Source organism: Setaria italica, chromosome IX (genome assembly GCF_000263155.2).
Source record: "Setaria italica strain Yugu1 chromosome IX, Setaria_italica_v2.0, whole genome shotgun sequence".
NCBI lineage: Eukaryota > Viridiplantae > Streptophyta > Magnoliopsida > Poales > Poaceae > Setaria > Setaria italica.
This window is the reverse complement of record NC_028458.1, coordinates 51,727,011-51,745,301: the sequence shown is the minus strand read 5'-3', so window position 1 is coordinate 51,745,301 and position 18,291 is coordinate 51,727,011. Positions and strand designations below refer to the sequence as shown.

General features: G+C 43.4%; 3 protein-coding genes across 3 annotated transcripts; all 3 read left to right on the top strand.

Annotated features, from left to right (window-relative positions):
- The first annotated feature begins 460 nt into the window (after window positions 1–460).
- LOC101758249 (anaphase-promoting complex subunit 6) lies at window positions 461–9,177 on the top strand. The gene is made up of 16 exons (XM_012849207.2): window positions 461–923; window positions 1,474–1,608; window positions 1,692–1,765; window positions 1,995–2,034; window positions 2,950–2,995; window positions 3,450–3,529; window positions 3,621–3,796; window positions 3,883–4,008; window positions 4,284–4,358; window positions 5,077–5,202; window positions 5,577–5,646; window positions 6,106–6,188; window positions 6,734–6,847; window positions 7,314–7,413; window positions 8,513–8,548; window positions 8,842–9,177. The coding sequence occupies exons 1-16, from the start codon at window positions 546–548 to the stop codon at window positions 8,938–8,940; spliced, it is 1,758 nt and encodes a 585-aa protein (XP_012704661.1). The 5' UTR covers window positions 461–545; the 3' UTR covers window positions 8,941–9,177.
- Window positions 9,178–9,875: 698 nt separating this feature from the next.
- On the top strand, window positions 9,876–14,371 carry LOC101757834 (transmembrane 9 superfamily member 3). Its single transcript, XM_004985016.4, has 7 exons — window positions 9,876–10,176; window positions 10,617–10,657; window positions 10,756–11,341; window positions 12,300–12,437; window positions 12,552–12,708; window positions 12,792–13,276; window positions 13,716–14,371. Exons 1-7 carry the CDS (start codon window positions 10,022–10,024, stop codon window positions 13,933–13,935), a joined length of 1,782 nt encoding a protein of 593 aa, XP_004985073.1. The 5' UTR covers window positions 9,876–10,021; the 3' UTR covers window positions 13,936–14,371.
- Window positions 14,372–15,157: 786 nt separating this feature from the next.
- On the top strand, window positions 15,158–17,784 carry LOC101757435 (probable NAD(P)H-dependent oxidoreductase 2). The gene is made up of 4 exons (XM_004985015.3): window positions 15,158–15,636; window positions 16,746–16,989; window positions 17,084–17,263; window positions 17,356–17,784. The coding sequence occupies exons 1-4, from the start codon at window positions 15,212–15,214 to the stop codon at window positions 17,578–17,580; spliced, it is 1,074 nt and encodes a 357-aa protein (XP_004985072.3). The 5' UTR covers window positions 15,158–15,211; the 3' UTR covers window positions 17,581–17,784.
- Window positions 17,785–18,291: the final 507 nt, after the last annotated feature.

Here is an 18,291-nt window from a genome sequence, read left to right as displayed (position 1 = left end):
CTTTCTAGAAAGTCTGTATCCTTTAGTGTAAAGTCTTCATGTCAAGCGTTCCAATGGAATAAAACATCGACAACACTCAACAGTTAACCGTGAGATCATAAGCACTCTCACTCGACAAGATTTGTGCAAAGCACACAGTAAAACTAGCAAGGTGCATCAATATGAATAGCAGGATTCATAACACGAATAAGCAGAAAATAAGTCAAAGTATATGCAATAATTTCCTCAACATACACTGGTTGCAACATGTAACTACTCTCTTTTCCTCACAAAAAAAGGTAAAAAACATGCACAGGCTGAAAACTGCAAATCAAATTTCAAACCACATGGGCTTGGCCCGGCCTACAACACCCGTAAAAGGCCTCTCGAGCAAATACCCCAGTGGGCCCTAACTCCGGCCCAACTGATCTACTAGATCTCGCGGCGAAGAAGAAGGCGAAAGCATGGCGTCACTCACAGCCTCACCGGTCGACCCACACTGGCACACAACGGATCGCTGGCTCGACCTGTTTTTCCATCGAAACCGCTCCGGAACCCTAGTTCGAATGCGGGACACGAATTTCGGTTTCCCTCGCGTGCCGCCCACCTCCTCCTCCCCACCCGCCGAAGCAGCAGCCGAGCCTAGCCCCAAGCGGAGGAGAGTAGGAGAGGCCGCCGAGGAGCCACCGACGCCGCCGGAGATGAGGGAGGAGGCGCTGGAGCGGCTGCGCGGGGTGGTGCGGGACAGCGTCGGGAAGCACCTGTACTCGTCGGCCATCTTCCTCGCCGACAAGGTGGCCGCCGCCACGGGGGACCCCGCTGACTTGTACATGCTCGCGCAGGCGCTCTTCCTCGGCCGCCACTACCGTCGGGCGCTCCACCTCCTCAACAATTCCCGCCTGCTCCGCGACCTCCGGTTCCGATTCCTTGCCGCCAAGTGCCTAGTAAGACTGCTGAGCTCTTCCCCCGCCGTTTCCTTTCATTGAGTGCGACGCGTGTGTGTCACTGAGAGGGCCGCGTTTGGTTCCTCAGCTGTTTGAGTCGCCGGGCGTCCTGCGGTTTCCATTCTGTAGCAGCAGGTCTCGGCATTTCGTGAGGCGTTTTTGGGTAGTACTTTGGCCGAACACCTTGCGGACATTTTCAACTGACTGATAAAACACTACAATTTGTTTGATTCGATTGTGGGGGGATACTTTTGAGAGTGATTGGACATCTGCTAAGATATGTTGCGTCCCTGGTTCTTCAATTTCGTTTTGGGCCTGGAGTGAAAGCTGAAACATGGCCACAGGCTGGCTTGATTTGTGTCTGTCAGCAAACAAATTGATTGTGTGTTTCTGAATTCTTATTTGGTTAGTCTTCCTGCTGCTTAGAAGTTAGAACGATGTCAGAATTTCTTAAGTGGGAAAATTATGAACAGTGCTGCGGGGGAAAAGCAGCATGTTTCTGATGTTTGTGCTTCTACTACAACTTAAATACTTTTATTTCTTTGTTTAGGAGGAGTTGAAAGAGTGGCATCAGTGTTTGTTGATGCTTGGGGATGCAAAAATTGATGAACATGGAAAGGTCCTTGATCAGGATGATGACAGTGACATTTATTTTGATAAGGATGCTGAAGATCATGAGATCAACGTATGACGACGCCCACTCCCTCTCTTCTCTCTCTCTCGTTGTTAGTATGATGATTGTTTATTACTGTATTACTTGCTTGCCAGATCAAATCAGCTATATGTTTCTTACGTGGCAAGGCCTATGAAGCACTAGACAACCGTGATCTTGCTCGCCAATGGTACCTTCGCTTGTTTTTCTTTTGGTTAAAATTGATTGTTTATTTCAAAATAGCATTGTCATCAATATATTGAATGATTTATCTGGCAATTTGCTAAAATATATTCTCTACACACATTTAAGTTGAATCAGTGCTACTTTATCCCTTCAAACTTTTAGGGGTTGAGGTTGTTGTGCCTAATAAGAACGGCTAGGTTTCCTTTATGATTTTCTTCCCCTTTTGATTTCAGGTACAAGGCAGCCATTAAAGCTGATCCTCTGTGTTACGAGGTGAGAAGAACAGTGGCTTTGTAAATTATTGACATTACTGTTCTTGTTATGAGAAAATATCATGCACTATTAATTCTATAATTCAAATAGTACCTAATTCCACATGTGTGTATTACGCACACCTTGCACCCAATTCTGAATTGTTTTATGTGTTTCATATTTACTTTGACTTGTTCATTTTTCACTTGGGCAGTCTGAACTTCCTCATGGGTATGGCATGCTGAGTCTACTATGGCCCTCATGACGCACATGCTGTTTTTGTATGTTTGCTACAGTTGAATAATAGTATAATACTTAAATACCTGATAATTTAACATGCCTAACTTTCAAATATTGTGGTCAGGAGTCTTATAATGCAGAACGGTAGTGCTGTTTACTTTTAGTTTCAAATAAAGCTTCACACCCTGTCTACTACTGTTGCGTCTTTCGATTTGAAAAATATAAATGAACTCATAGCATTGCATAAAAGCACAACCATTTATTGAATTCTTGATAATTATCTCTGTTTCAAAAGGTGACTCCTAGGTGGAACTAGGCAGCCTAGGAGCTAAGTGGAGAAGCATCGCCTTGTCTAGTACCTAGGCATTTTTCTGACTAAAGTGGTTTAGGAATTGATCTAAGTATGAAAGTGGGAAATGGAGAAAGATGAACTATGATCATGGAAGTCATGGTTGCAAGAAAATGTCAACCTTTGTTTTAACATAACAAATTTCCTCTATTTAATATGGCATTAATCTAGCCACCCGTTAAAAGTATAACCGCCTAGGCTCTAGACGGATCTTGACTCACTGCCTTGCGTTAGCGCATATTTGAACATTGACAATTACAGTTCTTGTTGACAGTGTCGCAAGTAGATATAATGCTACGTGGTATTCTATTTTTGTGGGTTCCTAACTGTATTTGTATATGTTTCAGGCTCTTGAATGTCTTGTTGATAATTATATGTTGACATGTGAGGAAGGTAATATTCAATGGCCTTTTGGCTTGTCTTGAGGCTTGCTTATAGCTTGAATGAGTATTACGTGCTGTATCACTTTTGAACTTAAGATATGATCTAGTGGCCATATAGATTATTTGGTTAAAACATGCACTCCGGTCATCTTTAAGAAGATAGAACTTATAATCTGCAAACACTTTTGAACTTAGAAGCACATTCATTTTAGGATATGATCTAGTGGCGATATAGATTGTCTGGTTAAAATATGTACTCCAGTCATCTTTTAAGCAGATATAATTTACAATCTGCAAATGGCTAGACATTCTATACTGCCAACTAGATATGATTGACGAATCTGATTGTACGCCTGAAATGCATCTGTGAGGACAGTTCTGTCAAATAACTTAAGTTCGATTATTTTTATTTGGCTATTTTCTCAGCATTTTAGAGACTAAGATGGTGCAATGATGCATTTCAGAATCTGAGTTATTGGCCTCTCTGCAATTCAGAAAGGAAGATGGGTGGCTATCAGCATTTTACTCATGTTTGATTAGGAAGGTACTTGGCTTAAGTCAACACATGCAAGTTCTACAATGGATGTATAACTGTGTATGCTTCTTTTGCTGATGGTCTCTTTACTTCCTTTTAGCATGAAAAAGAATATGTAGTTGAAGCAAAATTCAAGGAACTTGAACGAGAATCTTGCAGTATTTCGTCCTCGAGTTCCGGTGAAACTTTGAAAAATAACATTGATGTTTTGGCCTGCAAAGCTGAATACTACCACCAGAGTGGAGAGTACCAAAAATGTTGGCAACTGACATCTTCGTAAGTTCGCAGCATTCATCACTCTGTTTCACTTTTTGTCTCACAAATGTTGCTCATACATCCATGTGGTGCAATTTCTATCTCAGATTACTTGAAAGAGACCCTTTCCATTTAAAGTGCACGTTAGTTCATTTGGCTGCTGCAATGGAGCTTGGTCATTCCAATGATCTTTATCTTTTGGCCTGCAACTTAGTGAAGGATTATCCTCAAAAGTAAGTATTGATCTTCAATTAATTCATTCTTTTGATCTCCATGACCCAATATGGTTCGTATTCTGACTATAAATTTTCAACAATAGATGAGGGTATTCCTCTGAAAGAAAGATATATTTTCTGATGCTGTAAAAAATATTACTTCTAGATGTCCTGATTCAGTGATTCCTCACTTCATTTCGTAGCACAAACAGGGAGGAAACTTTCATCCCTGATGGTTTGCAGTAAATCATGATCATTGAACAATTCTAATTACCATTCTGTTTCATCTGCAGAGCTCTTTCATGGTTTGCTGTTGGTTGCTATTACTACTGCATTAAGAAATATGATCAAGCTCGGAGATACTTCGGGTAATCGTCTTTTCCTGTCTTAATCTCACAAGTAACCACATTATCATTTTCATTGTAGATTCATTATTCTGCCATTTTTTACCTTAAAGAAAATCACTTTCTTAGCGTGGAAACTCTGGCACTAGCTATGTCATCATGGCCACTTACTATAATATTGTTATGTTGTCGTTCTCTCAATTGTATCAAAACAAGAACCTTGTGCTACCTTACTTTAAGAGTTAAAACAATGCACAGAAGAGGGGAAGACAGACAGTTTCAGATTGTGAAAAATCTATGACTTGGAAAAGTACCGTGTAATCGTGCTTCTAGAGCCACGGTTCCTTTTGTCAATTTTCATGCTATAATATGGCAAAGAGGAAAGTTATTTAGCAGTCGTAAGGCATGGTGCACAGATTTCGACTTTGCGTTCACTGGGAGGATTCGAAGTAATAAAGCTTGTTAAAAATGTAGGACATTTAGTTTTGTTCTAAGTCAAACTTCTCTGACTTTGACCAAGTTTATAGAAAAAATATATTAACATCTACAATACCAAATAAATACACTAGCAAGAGATTTCATGATGGATTTAAAGAAGGTAATCTGATGTTATAGATGTTGATGTATTTGTCTATAAACTTGGTCAAAGTTAGAGAAGTTTGACTTAGGACAAAAGTAAAGCGACCTGTATTTTTGAATGGAGGGAGTACTATGGTTTAATGTGCACTATTTTTCTCTTCAGCAAAGCTACAGGGTTAGATGGGACGTTTCCTCCTGCTTGGATAGGTACAGGCATTGCTTATGCTGCTCAAGAGGAGGGCGACCAAGCAATGGCTGCATTTCGGACAGCAGCTCGGTTGTTTCCTGGGTGTGTAATCCATTCCCTTTATTTTTTTCTTGAAGATTCGAAGTTGATGTCAACTTACTATTCATGGTTGTGTCTAGAAAAAAGTTGTCTTCCTTTGCGTACTGATTTTGACACGTTCATCTTTTATCATTGGAATTTTGTTTGAACTTTGTTGTACTGTCGTTTGGGAACTTTAGGCATTTTTTATTTTGAAGACACCTGTGGTGTTCCTTTTCTGAAACTGTGGCAAGGTCTTTTCGTTCTAGCTATTTCACAGTGAACATTTTTGGGGTTGATGCCTGCTGTCTACCTTGGGATATAAAATTATTTGATATCTTATCTATATCATACCTGCTCTTCAGCTTTCATCTAACTATCTAATAATATCTCTTCAGATGTCATCTGCCAACTTTGTACATGGGCATGCAATATGTGCGGATGCACAATTTCAAACTTGCAGAGCAGGTAATATTAATTGACAACTGCTTATCGATTCTGATTTTTATACGAGGAACTTCATTCAAATGCTGGCAAATGAGCAACTATGTGTACCTTATAATGTGATCCATACTAATTTGCATCCTGTGGTCACCTCACCTAGTGTTTATTATTGGTAGACTTCCAAACTTTCAAATAGGTTGCAGAAGATGCTTGTGTTACACAAACCAGCTCAAGTTCAGCTCTTCTGAATTGTGGCTTGAGCTTTATGAGCCAAGTTTGAGCTGGATTCTCATGCTGTTTTACTATCAGCAGTGCTTCAGATCACTTTTATTCAATCAAGCTTTGCTTGTTAACAGATCCATTGTTTAATTATACCTGCATTACATCTTCTGATTATAGCAACTAATGAATACTACTACCAACCAGTCAACTAAGCTTATTTGCGTCACATAAAAACTAATTATTTTGTATTCTCTGATGCAGTTTTTCACGCAAGCAAAATCCATTTGCCCATCTGATCCACTTATATACAATGAGTTGGGCGTCGTAGCTTATAATATGAAAGAGTAAGAAATTTATGTTCTACTTCTGGTTTTAGATGCTTTACTTTCTTGAAAATCATCATTCTTATATTTATTAGTTCTCTAGTTGATTATAGCAGTGCCATTTGACATGTACTTGTAAGTAAAAAAAAACTGTATGCACCATATAGAGATTTGGAAACCATGAAATATGCCAACAAGAAAATAGGTTAAATATGCTAATCAGTGTCCATGATGTACATACACTTGACTAGGTGGTTCTTAAAATTAGAACATCATCTTCATTAGACATGTCTGGTCTTGCAAAGCAGAGTATCTTTTAAGTCGGAGCAAATCTGCTGTCTGCATTTATCATCAGTTCATCACTATAGTTTGATAAGGCATTTAATAGCATGCACTTGATTTATATACAATATGGTTTTCCTTGTATGCATTACTAATTCTCATTTACTTTTCTGTTCAGCACTGAATTTCTTATGATATTTCATCTAATTAGATGTCATAATTTGTTTAATAGAATATCAATTCCATCAACCCACTGCTAAATGACTTGTTTGTTCAATATTTAGGTATCAAAAGGCAGTTCAATTTTTTGAGTTGACACTGGGCCATACTTCATCCTCTCAGAATGAAATGTGGGAGCCAACATTGGTGAATCTTGGGCACGCACTTCGGAAACTCAAGTAATTGATAAACTGTGACATTTTGCTATGAGTTTTTATGAAGTTCTTGTGTTCTTGGAGCTTGTATATCTGTATTCAGCTAGATTCTTGCCGGTGCTGACCGTGCTTACCTTCTCAGTTGATGAATTTCATTTTATGCATGGAAATGGCAAGTAGTTTGTGGAATTGAATTAAGTATCGTAGTTTTGAAAGTATGCAACTGCAGCTGTTTGCTTGCTCATTCTTTTTATAAATTTCAAGAAATCATCACGTTTGGTTTTGGGTCACCACATCCAATTGAATATGTAGTATTCTTTATGTCTTTACAGTCAATGTAACGCTGTCAATCACATTATAACTTTACCATATATTATATACATGTTTTTTGTGCTTTCTCACATCAAGAGCATTTGCTGTCCCCCTTTTCTTTTATTATTAGCTCTTATTAAACTATCATCCATGATTTAACATTTTATTGTTTGAACAGGAAATATGATAATGCAGTGTCATATTATGAAAAGGCACTCACTTTTCCAACCAAAAGCTTGAGCGCATTCGCTGGTCTTGCTTATACTTACCATCTTATGGTATTTTTCTGATCCTCTTAAATTTGTTGTTCTGTACAATGTTTTTATGCGATGCTGTCTTGACATATTATAAATATGTTGATATAGGCTGGAGGTTGCTGTGTGTGAAAATTTAGCTTCAGCTATCTGGATTGATTTTAGGTCCATTGATTGGGCCTGTTCATACACGGTTTAAGGCTGTTTGGTGTGGTTTACAAAACTAACCTTTAGCTGACCAGTTTTAACTGGGTGGGTTTGGTTTGCTTGGGTTGGATGGTGCAGGTTCATGCAGTCCAGACAGCATGAACCTGCTTATGATGATGCAGTTTTTAACCAGGAAACTAGTGAACCCATTCAAAACCAGTTCCACTGGTCTGGTCTGGAATCTGGATTGATTTGCGGTTTGAGCTGGTTTGGGACCAACAGAGTTGGCATTGATATTCAGCAAAGCTAAGCCATAAGCCCATAACTACATGCACCTTGATGCTTCAGTTAGGTAATAGTCAAGTACTTAAGTATGGATGCCGTTGTTTGGAGTTTCTCTTACAAATAAGAACCACAGAATAATAGGTTGGGCTTGGTGCAAGCTTGCTGGTTGCACTGGCAGTTTGTTGAAAATAAGTTCCTGTGTCAAAATTAGACAGAAGAAAGTTACAACTTGATTTCAATAGAAAGTAGACATATACTCCCTCCGTCCCACAAAGAGCGTCATTTAGACATTAAAATTTGTCCCACAAAGAGTGTTCTTTTACCTCCTAGTAAACCTCATCAAATTAAAGCAACACTCACACCAATAAAGAAAACATATGGAAAAGCACGTGGAGCCAATCAAATGATCAATTGATGTTATTTCTCTAGTTCCAATGCACGTGCATTTATTTACGATCTAGAAAACTAAACAGACAACATGATTTTCAATCGCAATTAGTATAGTTATTAGGGGCAACATAGATATTTCTCATCACTACTAATGTGTCTGAAGTTTTTCTAAATGGACACTTATTTTGGGACGGAGGGAGTAAGTTTTTTATGTTCTAGGTTGACTGGTCAAGACTAAGGAGTTATGTTATATATCCAGAGTTTATCTGAAACTTGTGCATGCTTTCTTTTCTTGATGTAGGACAATTTTGAGGCTGCCATAAATTATTACCACAAGGTATGTCCTTTTTAGCATTCCTAGTTTACCAATTCTAATTAAGCAAGTACATGCTGCTGGTTATGCCAAAATAGTATTATTTAATGTTGATATATCTTTCCTGGAATTCCGTATGCTTTTACTTCGTTAATTCATGTCCTGCAACTCATACCAAAACCATCTGCTAATCGACCTGTTGGGTAATGGGGACCAACTCCTTTTTGCCAGCTGTGTCCTTTGCATTTATGCAACAGAAGCTTGTTGATCAGTAGTTTTCTCATGTGTGTTTTGTTTTTTGTTTTTGTTTTGGCCAGGCTCTGTGGTTGAAACCAGACGACCAGTTTTGCACAGACATGCTAACGTATGCTCTCGAGTCCAGCTGCCACAGCACTGCTCGTAGAAGAATAGTTTAGGTTTAGTCGGTACTTGCAAATCGGAGCAAGTGCTGTCGTACGGTTAGGGTATTGTTCTGCCTACAGGGTTAGTAACCAATCATATGTAAAGATGTTGTACAATCTGTAATTGCTCAAGTTCATTCCAGTCACTTCAGACTGGTTGTAATGCAATTTTTTTACCTTGTACTTATGTAAATACACCCAATTCATTCACGATGAACAATATTTATTTATTTGACTCCAACATTTCGATTCTGTTTTAGGATTATTAAGCTTTGTGCATGCATTGGTATGCCTAGCATTTGTTTGGAGGGTTGTGGAATCAAAGGTCAAGACATCACTATGGGCTTGGTTCTATTATTCTTTGACTGAACTTGGGTAAAAATGGCTAAAGGTCTTGGCTGAGGACAATGATTAGAACTCTGCTGAGTACTTAGTTTGGCATGCTTCTGCAGATTTCGGAGGTTGTCCCACTTGGTGTAGTTCCTCCCGCTCGCGCTAAGAGCTGTCATTGGTCGCTGGAGGGCGACGACCTTAGCTCAAATCTCGATGTACATTTAACTCTCAGTGGATCTGGAACTTCCAGCCATTATAGTTGAATAAGATTGGGGATTTATGAATAATCATATATACGTCCAGAAAACAGTTTCTTTATAAGGTACTGGTATAATTTTTCAGCTATAATTGTACTGGTATAATAAAAAAAAGTCTTTGGCAGGACTGGTTCCCAGGATCTGAGACGGGGAAAAGGGCGCGCAGAAACTTGAGTTGGACTCAACCGGCCGCTAGGATGGTGTCAAACCGACCGACGCACCAAAATGTGGGTTCGCTCGCGGACCAATACGCTCCGTCGCCACCTTCCACCACCCAACCTGACAAGTGACAACGCCATCCCAGGAGGCCAACCCCCGCGTCCCCGCCCGGCCCCCAGATCTCCCCCATCCCTTCCTTCCCGTCCGTCCCTCTCTATTAAGCAGCAAGCAAAGCGCCACTCGCAATCCCGCAAGTCTCAGATCTCTCCGCCCCCCGTCTCCGTCTCTCTTCCACCCCCAAACCCTCCTCGCCCCGCCTCCCTCGTCAACGCCGCCCGACGAGAGCGATGGCGGCCTCGCCGGCCGCGGCCGCGGCGCTCCTCGCCCTCCTCGCCCTCGCGGCGGCCGGCGGCGTGGCGGCTGACGGCTCCGACCACCGCTACAAGGCCGGCGAGCCCGTCCCGCTCTACGCCAACAAGGTCGGCCCCTTCCACAACCCCAGGTGAGGCCCCGCCCCTCAGATCCCTGTCTGGACGTCGTTCCTGGGCGCTCGGGAGGGATCGGGCTCCTCGGATTTGTCCGATGTGCGTGTTGTGCCTGCCCGATCTCGTGGAGCAATGTGTTGGGGTGGGGATTGTGTCGGTTTGGTCAACGCCGACAGGTTTTCCGAGATCTAGGAGAGGAAACCGGGAACTGTAATGACAATCGGATGGAACTGCAATCGATTAACTAGAAACAGGACCTTCTTACAGGGTTTAATTTGGTTCATACTAGGCTTGTATAGGTTTTAGCGCCAATTATCCATTCTACTGCTGGGCTGCTGTGAATCTGTTACTGTTAGGTGTTGGATCTGTATGTAAAGGAAAACAAATTTTCATACAGGCTATTAGGCTTTGCAGTTATGGGGTTGTCATGCTTACGCTGTGTTCCTTTTTCTTGCAGTGAGACGTATCGGTACTTTGACCTGCCTTTCTGCTCTCCTGGTCAGTTTGTGTTAATTTCAAGTCTTCTGGTCACTACCAAGCTAACAGCGATTGATTTCTCAAATTGGAGTTTTGCTAATAGACTGTATCTGCTGCAGAGAAAGTGAGGGAGAAGAGCGAGGCCCTGGGTGAGGTCCTTAATGGGGATCGGCTGGTCGATGCACCTTATAAGCTTGATTTCCGTGTGGACCTTGACTCCAGGTCGGTTTGCTCAAAGAAGCTCACCACGGAGGATGTGGCCAAGTTCCGGAATGCAGTAGCTAAGGACTACTACTTCCAGATGTACTATGATGATCTCCCACTATGGGGTTTCATTGGTAAAGTTGATAAGGAAGGCAAGGCTGACCCGAGCGAGTGGAAGTACTACCTATACAAGCACATCATCTTCGATATCCTCTTCAACAATGACCGGGTGATCGAGATCAATGTGCACACTGATCAGAGTGCATTGGTTGACCTGACGGAGGATAAGGAGACCAATGTGGAATTCCTTTACTCGGTCAAGTGGAAGGAGACACTTACACCATTTGAGAAGAGGATGGAGAAGTATTCCAGCTCCTCCAACTTGCCACACCACCTGGAGGTTCATTGGTTCTCGATTATAAACTCTTGTGTTACAGTCCTCCTCCTCACAGGGTTCCTTGCAACGATCCTCATGCGAGTACTGAAGAATGATTTTGTCAAGTAAGGGCCTCCCATTTTCATTTGTCTGTGAATAACTGAATATGAATAATAATTGCATGCTTGCAGATAACCATTTCTATCATAAACAAGCTAGAAAATTTTCCATTTCCATTGCATTGGCATAATAGAAAGAAATACAATAACCGTATGATTTGTTCTCTTACGGAAAATTTTCATTTCCTTTGCATTGCATTTTAGTGATTTGTTTTGGATTACTACAGTATTTTTACATCTATTTCTTTCAGTAAAAGCTAACTTCATGGATTCCACATCCAACCAAATAATACTTGTTTCATTTGTATATGTTATGTACTGGAGGAATTGCTTGCTGTATATCACAGGCTGAAAAAAAAATCCTCAATGCAATCTCCTGTCCTTAAAGTTCTACCTGTAAATATTTTGGTAAGATAGGATGCAGTGTGTAACTACTAATTAGTATCTTTCAGTGGAACTGAATCCATCTTAGTTCAACATGCTTCTAAAGGTTATTATATCTACCATCTATCGAAATGTGCAGCATTGGCTTAATTTGCGTTACTCATAGGTCTTTTTGAATGATGTCCTGTATTCGTAAATCATGAAAATGCATGGTGAAATAAGAAACTGTTTGGTTTGAAACAAATGATGTCCCATCAAGAAAGTGTTTCGGACCTATCTCTTCATTGTCCTGATTAGACTTTAGACCTTGTGGACTGTTTAAACCATGTTATTTTGTGATACTGCATGACACGTTAGAGTTTCTCAAGTATCAACTTGTGGCCTGGAGGGTCCTGGGTTTGATCCAGCCTCCTTGCAAAACTAAGCTAGGGTGTCGGTCTAGAAATTCCCTTCCCCAGACCTCACCTTGTGTGGGAGCTTTCAGCATCGTGTATGCCCTTTTTAGTTCATGTGTTAGCATGATAAATTCAGTCACATATTCCTCTGTATGTTATTTAAAACTGTATGTTTTCACTTGAAGGTATGCCCATGATGAGGAAGCAGCTGATGACCAAGAAGAGTCTGGGTGGAAGTATATCCATGGTGATGTCTTCCGGTTCCCCAAGAATAAGTCACTATTTTCTGCTGCTCTTGGTACAGGAACTCAATTATTTGCCCTGTAAGTGCCTGTAGCTATTTTTTCTGTTTATAATTTTTTTTTGCAGAGCTGAAACTATTCCTCCATATGTTTTGACATGCAGACATCTAACAATCTTTTTGTGCACCTCTGCAGCACAACCTTTATATTCCTGCTTGCACTTGTTGGAGTATTCTACCCTTACAACCGTGGTGCATTGTTTACTGCATTGGTTGTCATCTATGCGCTCACTTCAGGAATTGCTGGATACATTGCTACCTCTTTCTATTGTCAGCTGGAGGGGACAAACTGGGTATGTACAACCTTATATGTATGGACCAAATTCAAATATGCTTTGTCATAGTAATAATTTTGCCATTTTATGTCTCTTTTCAGGTGAGGAACTTGCTATTGACAGGATGCCTGTTTTGTGGACCTCTCTTCCTGACATTCTGTTTCTTGAACACAGTTGCTATTGCTTATAGTGCAACAGCAGCATTGCCCTTTGGCACGATCTGTGTCATTGTGCTCATCTGGACCTTGGTGACATTTCCTTTGCTCGTTTTGGGAGGTATTGCTGGTAAAAACAGCAAAACTGAATTCCAAGCTCCTTGCCGCACCACTAAATACCCCAGGGAGATTCCTCCACTTCCCTGGTACCGGCAAACAATTCCCCAGATGGCTATGGCTGGGTTTTTGCCTTTCAGTGCCATATACATTGAGCTGTACTACATCTTTGCTAGTGTTTGGGGCCACAGGATTTACACGATCTACAGCATTCTCTTTATAGTCTTTATCATCCTCCTTATCGTCACTGCTTTCATCACTGTTGCACTGACGTACTTCCAGCTTGCTGCTGAAGACCATGAGTGGTGGTGGAGGTACATTTATTTTCCCCTTTAATCGTGCTTTTGAATGAATTTTAGTTGAGTGCATTACTGTTCACTTTTTTTTTTGAAAATAACTTGAGAGAAGGACAAAAGGTGAATCGGGTAGCAATCATTCATACTAGTTTGTATGCTACTAACCTACTTCAACTTTTCTACATTTTGCGAGCACCTAGAAGCATTATGTTTACGCTATAATTCCTACTTGAGTACTAGTGTTCAGTTATAGCATATGTTTCTAAATGAGTGTCAGTTGCTGCCTGAAATCCGTTAGAGACATTCAAGCATGCAATACTTAATGCCTTAAGCTGTTTGCAAAATGTAGAATGGTTGCTCAATTAAGAGCTGTTTTACCTCCTTTTTTTCCTGTTCGTGGATTACAGATGGATGCTGTGCTGACCCTTTCGGAATTTTTCGGCCTTTACTAATACAGGTCATTCCTATGTGGAGGATCAACCGGTTTCTTTGTATATGGCTACTGCCTGTACTACTACTATGCACGATCAGACATGTCTGGCTTCATGCAGACCTCTTTCTTCTTTGGCTACATGGCCTGCATCTGCTATGCATTCTTCTTGATGCTCGGGATGGTGGGCTTCCGTGCCGCCTTGTTCTTTGTCCGCCACATATACAAATCCATCAAGTGTGAGTGAGCTGTCTGTTGGAAGATGAAGAGCAGCAGAGTTGTACCCGTTTTTGGTGCCACTAAGAAGTCCCAAATATAGAAAAGGTTAGCTCTCGCGTGCAACAGGAGCAGCTAGAGATTGCCGTGTTTCAGATTAGGCCATTATTTATAGGAACAGGTAATGAACCTATAAATTTGTTATGTTTATGCCACTGCTGTGATAAAGATCGTCTTTTCCTTCGCCCTATGTACTATCTCCTAGTGACGTCAGACAGTACCATAACATTTGTTGGAACCATGACATGCCTGAATATCTGTGGAGTACCCGTGTTGTGTTGTCTTGTGTGCTCTAAAGCAAAATAACAGATGTGTAGAGACGATGCCACTTGAGGGGCAAGTCCATTTATACGTGTATTCACTGCTTCATTGTGAACTGTTAAAATGGCAGTCATTTTTTGTACTCATGAGCTTTTTGTGTCTTCAAAATTTATCAGCTTTCATAGGATTGTGGACTCAGGCTGGGCCCCTGCTGTCCTTGGCCAATCCGCTTTTCCAGCATGCTCATGTTTCGATTAACTTTTACTTAAGTTCTCCGCAATACATTGTCTAACTTACGAGGATAAACATGCTCTGCTAGTTGCGCACACGTCGCAGTTGCAGCTGCCAAGTGGCAGGAAAGCGGCTAGCATGAAGGCGATAGGCTGACGATGCGATTGACAGATGCCGCTCATCTTTGTACTGATCCTCCTACTTTTCTCCCTGGTGGTACTGTACGAGCCGAATGCTACATGTCCAGGATTCAGACTTTCCGGTAAGCACCGCAGACTGCAGTGATGTTGCTGTTGCAAACTTGCAAACCCCAGCGCAGCTCATGCCTTTCGCGTCGGAGCCTGAAACCCACAGATACGAGTATATAGCAAAATCCAAAGCTTCCTGTCGGATATGGATGCCCACTTGTCCAGACTCCGGAGGTGTCGAGCGCATGCCTACACGGTGACGCAGCGCGGGGCCGCTGGGACGGACGGCGTGAACCTGCCCGGTCTCCCTCGTGACACAACGCAGGATGGCATGACCTGGGCCTCTCCCTCGACCTTGGTGGTGGTGACAGGAGTCCATCTCTGTTCTTCCTTTCTCCATTGGAAATTGGAAATGACACCAACCAATGCAAGCAGGTAAATAAAATCCGCACGTTACATCCCCACGAAACGTGAAGGAATCAAAGGGGAAAATCAATCAAGCAAGACACGTCCGTCAAGTACTCCACTCTACAGCGCCAGCCCCACAACCCCAGAGGTGTTAGGTGTATGTATATATATGCCGTGCCGGTATGTATCAGGACATCAACAGAATTAAGAGGTGTCGACACTCAAAAGAGTCAAGACACGACTCCACGCGCGCCGCGAGGGTTGAGACTTGAGAGGGTTGGGGACACCATGAGCGCCGCCGGGCGATCCCCGTGCGGGCTGCCGCGCATCGGCCTGGGCACGGCGGTGCAGGGGCCCCGACCGGACGCCGTCCGCGCCGCGGCGCTCCGCGCCATGATGCTGGGCTACCGCCACTTCGACACGGCCGCGCACTACGCCACCGAGGCGCCCATCGGGGAGGCCGCCGCCGAGGCCGTGCGCGAGGGGGTCGTCGCCTCCCGCGACGAGATCTTCGTCACCTCCAAGGTCTGGTGCGCCGACGCCCACCCCGACAGGGTGCTCCCGGCCCTCCGCAAGACGCTCAGGTGCGCTGACTTGCTTTGCTTGACCCCCCCAAAAAAGATTTTTGCGAGAATTTCGCTGTCGCGCTGCGTACGAACTCGTAGCTAGTTGCAACGATCTACATGCGGAAGATGCTCGTTGACGATTCTGTTATAGTACTGGTGTATGTGATTCGGATTTGGGATAGGAAGTGCCACTTCCGAAGTGATAACGTTGCCCCCGATTCTGCAGCAATGCGAGTTTTTTTTAATCACGGAGATGGGATTTTTTATTTTATCTTTGGGAAGTGTAGTTGGTGATTTTTTTTATAAGAAAAAACTGTAGTTATGTGATTTTAGTACTGTACGTACGAGACAAACGCTAGTGATGGGTTTTGGACACTTCCGGACACAAACTTAACCTTACTGCCAGTTTTAAGGACAAGAATCTTTTTTGAACGAAATGTCTGACAAGAATCTGTATAAGGAGTTGGTGGTGGTTCCTTCGTGCCGTTTCTTCTATAAGTTTTTTTTTCTGCTTTTAATCTCTTCCCTTCGACTGTGGAGTATCATGTTAGTACATTTGGATGGAACAGTTAGATTCTGACGTGCCTGCCAGGCTGCCACGGCCAGCTGTCCTATTGTCATATACACCAAGGCCCACTTTGTTGCATGTGGTGTAATGTTTCGTCTGAGCTCTTTTTTACTCTCTTTTCAGAGGGACCAAGAAGTACCATGCTTGCTATGCTAGTGTCAATTTTGGCACCTCAAAAGGACTGTAAAATTTTCTGTTCTATGCATGGATTGTTTCCCTACGCTAGGATAGGGAAGCAAAAAAAAATCAATTTATATCACTTTAGTCCTCAAGCTTGCATAAGAGAATACTGAATAGTTGGATGTTTTCAAACAGTTGAGGAAAGTAGGGGATTCATATGCTATTCAGTTTTCATGAATTTCCAACAGGGACTTCACTGTCAGCGTGTAGGAGATCTGCAGATCAGCAGATGAAGAGTTTTCCCCCGAATACCTCTCGGTCAAACAACCATAGTTCAAAACGAAACAGACTAAACTTATTTAAAACTCCCTTGCCAGTGCAAAACTGCTGAATAATCACGATTTGGTTCTGACGAGTTCCTGTATATGCTGCAATGCAGCAATCTCCAGATGGAGTACGTGGACCTGTACATGGTCCACTGGCCCGTGACCATGAAGGCCGGGAAGTTCACGGCCCCCTACACGCCGGAGGACTTGGAGCCGTTCGACATGCGGGGCGTGTGGGCGGCCATGGAGGAGTGCCACCGCCTGGGCCTCGCCAAGTCCATCGGCGTCTGCAACTTCTCCTGCAAGAAGCTCGAGACCCTGCTCTCCTTCGCCACCATCCCGCCTGCAGTCAACCAGGTCTGTTGACACGCTGGAAATGCAGGTTGAAATCAACCCAGTGTGGAAATGTAACATGGAGATCATTGGCAAGCTCACCTTTCGGGAAATGCAGGTTGAGATCAACCCCGTGTGGCAACAGAGGAAGCTGAGGGAGTTCTGCAGGGACAAGGGCATCCAGCTGTGTGCCTACTCGCCGCTGGGCGCCAAGGGCACGCACTGGGGCAGCGACTCGGTGATGGACTCCGGCGTCCTGCACGAGATCGCCAAGTCTAAGGGCAAAACCGTCGCCCAGGCACGTCATCTCGCCTACAATTACAGATCGAGATGCAATGCATGAGCTGGTCACTGACGGGGTGTTTTTTTTTTAATCTTTGGATGCAACAGGTGTGCCTGAGGTGGGTGTACGAGCAAGGGGACTGCCTGATCGTGAAGAGCTTCGACGAGTCGCGGATGAAGGAGAACCTGGACATTGTGGACTGGGAGCTGACGGAGGAGGAGAGGCAGCGGATCAGCAAGATCCCCCAGCGGAAGATCAACCAGGGCCGCCGCTACGTCTCCGAGAACGGGCAGTACAAGTCCCTCGAGGAGCTCTGGGACGGCGAGATATGACGTTCGCCCTGCCATGCGTGGCTGATCGACGAGCTTCCAACGCGTCGCGTTTTCTGTCACCTGTCCGGCCCGTTCCTGCAAGCGACCGTCGTGGCTGCAACAGAATGCTGCTTTAGTTTCCAGTGTGTCAAATTAAATAAGGAGGATCATGGGTACTGAACTACCGATCACCAAACACAATAAACAGTAGATGGTTATCATGTACGGAGTACTACTACATTGCTTGCGGCGCGGCAGAAGCACCGAGCGCAGAGGCAGAGCGCCGCGAAACAGACCGAACTAGCAAGTTCATCGCATGGAAACCGCCGCGAGTACGCGCGCGCGCATGGACAAATTGGCTCGCTTCGCCCTCCCCGTCGCCGGCCAGTCTCTCCGGAATGGCGGCCTAGACCTACATGCGACCCGACTTTTTTGTTTTTTAGCCCTTTTTGCGAAAGATTCTCACAAATACGTTCCTGGCGGAACCAATTCCAAAATGGACCCTTAGCTTGGTGCCATCCACGCTGGCGCCAAGCTTACACGTCTCGGCGCCAGCCATCCTGGCGCTAAGGTCCATGCGCAGCTGCTGATGCGGAATCCGACGTGGGGGGCTTGGCGCCATCCATGATGGCGCCAAGCCTTGGCGCCATCAGGATGGCACCAAGCAATTTTACCTCCTGGCGTTTCAAACGAGAAACTAAGTATAATTATTTCGAGGAGTGTGCAACAAAC

What these genes read in the sequence shown, in the direction of transcription:
- LOC101758249 (XM_012849207.2), top strand. Translation starts at nt 546, where the DNA reads ATGCGGGACACGAATTTCGGTTTCCCTCGCGTGCCGCCCACCTCCTCC. An exon ending in TGTTGGCAACTGACATCTTC is followed by an intron (nt 3,797 to 3,882) that starts GTAAGTTCGCAG and finishes TTTCTATCTCAG; the next exon opens with ATTACTTGAAAGAGACCCTT. An exon ending in CCATAAATTATTACCACAAG is followed by an intron (nt 8,549 to 8,841) that starts GTATGTCCTTTT and finishes TGTTTTGGCCAG; the next exon opens with GCTCTGTGGTTGAAACCAGA.
- LOC101757834 (XM_004985016.4), top strand. Translation starts at nt 10,022, where the DNA reads ATGGCGGCCTCGCCGGCCGCGGCCGCGGCGCTCCTCGCCCTCCTCGCC. An exon ending in GGCCCCTTCCACAACCCCAG is followed by an intron (nt 10,177 to 10,616) that starts GTGAGGCCCCGC and finishes TTTTTCTTGCAG; the next exon opens with TGAGACGTATCGGTACTTTG. An exon ending in AGCTGGAGGGGACAAACTGG is followed by an intron (nt 12,709 to 12,791) that starts GTATGTACAACC and finishes GTCTCTTTTCAG; the next exon opens with GTGAGGAACTTGCTATTGAC.
- LOC101757435 (XM_004985015.3), top strand. Translation starts at nt 15,212, where the DNA reads ATGTATATATATGCCGTGCCGGTATGTATCAGGACATCAACAGAATTA. An exon ending in TCCCGCCTGCAGTCAACCAG is followed by an intron (nt 16,990 to 17,083) that starts GTCTGTTGACAC and finishes CGGGAAATGCAG; the next exon opens with GTTGAGATCAACCCCGTGTG. An exon ending in AGGGCAAAACCGTCGCCCAG is followed by an intron (nt 17,264 to 17,355) that starts GCACGTCATCTC and finishes TGGATGCAACAG; the next exon opens with GTGTGCCTGAGGTGGGTGTA.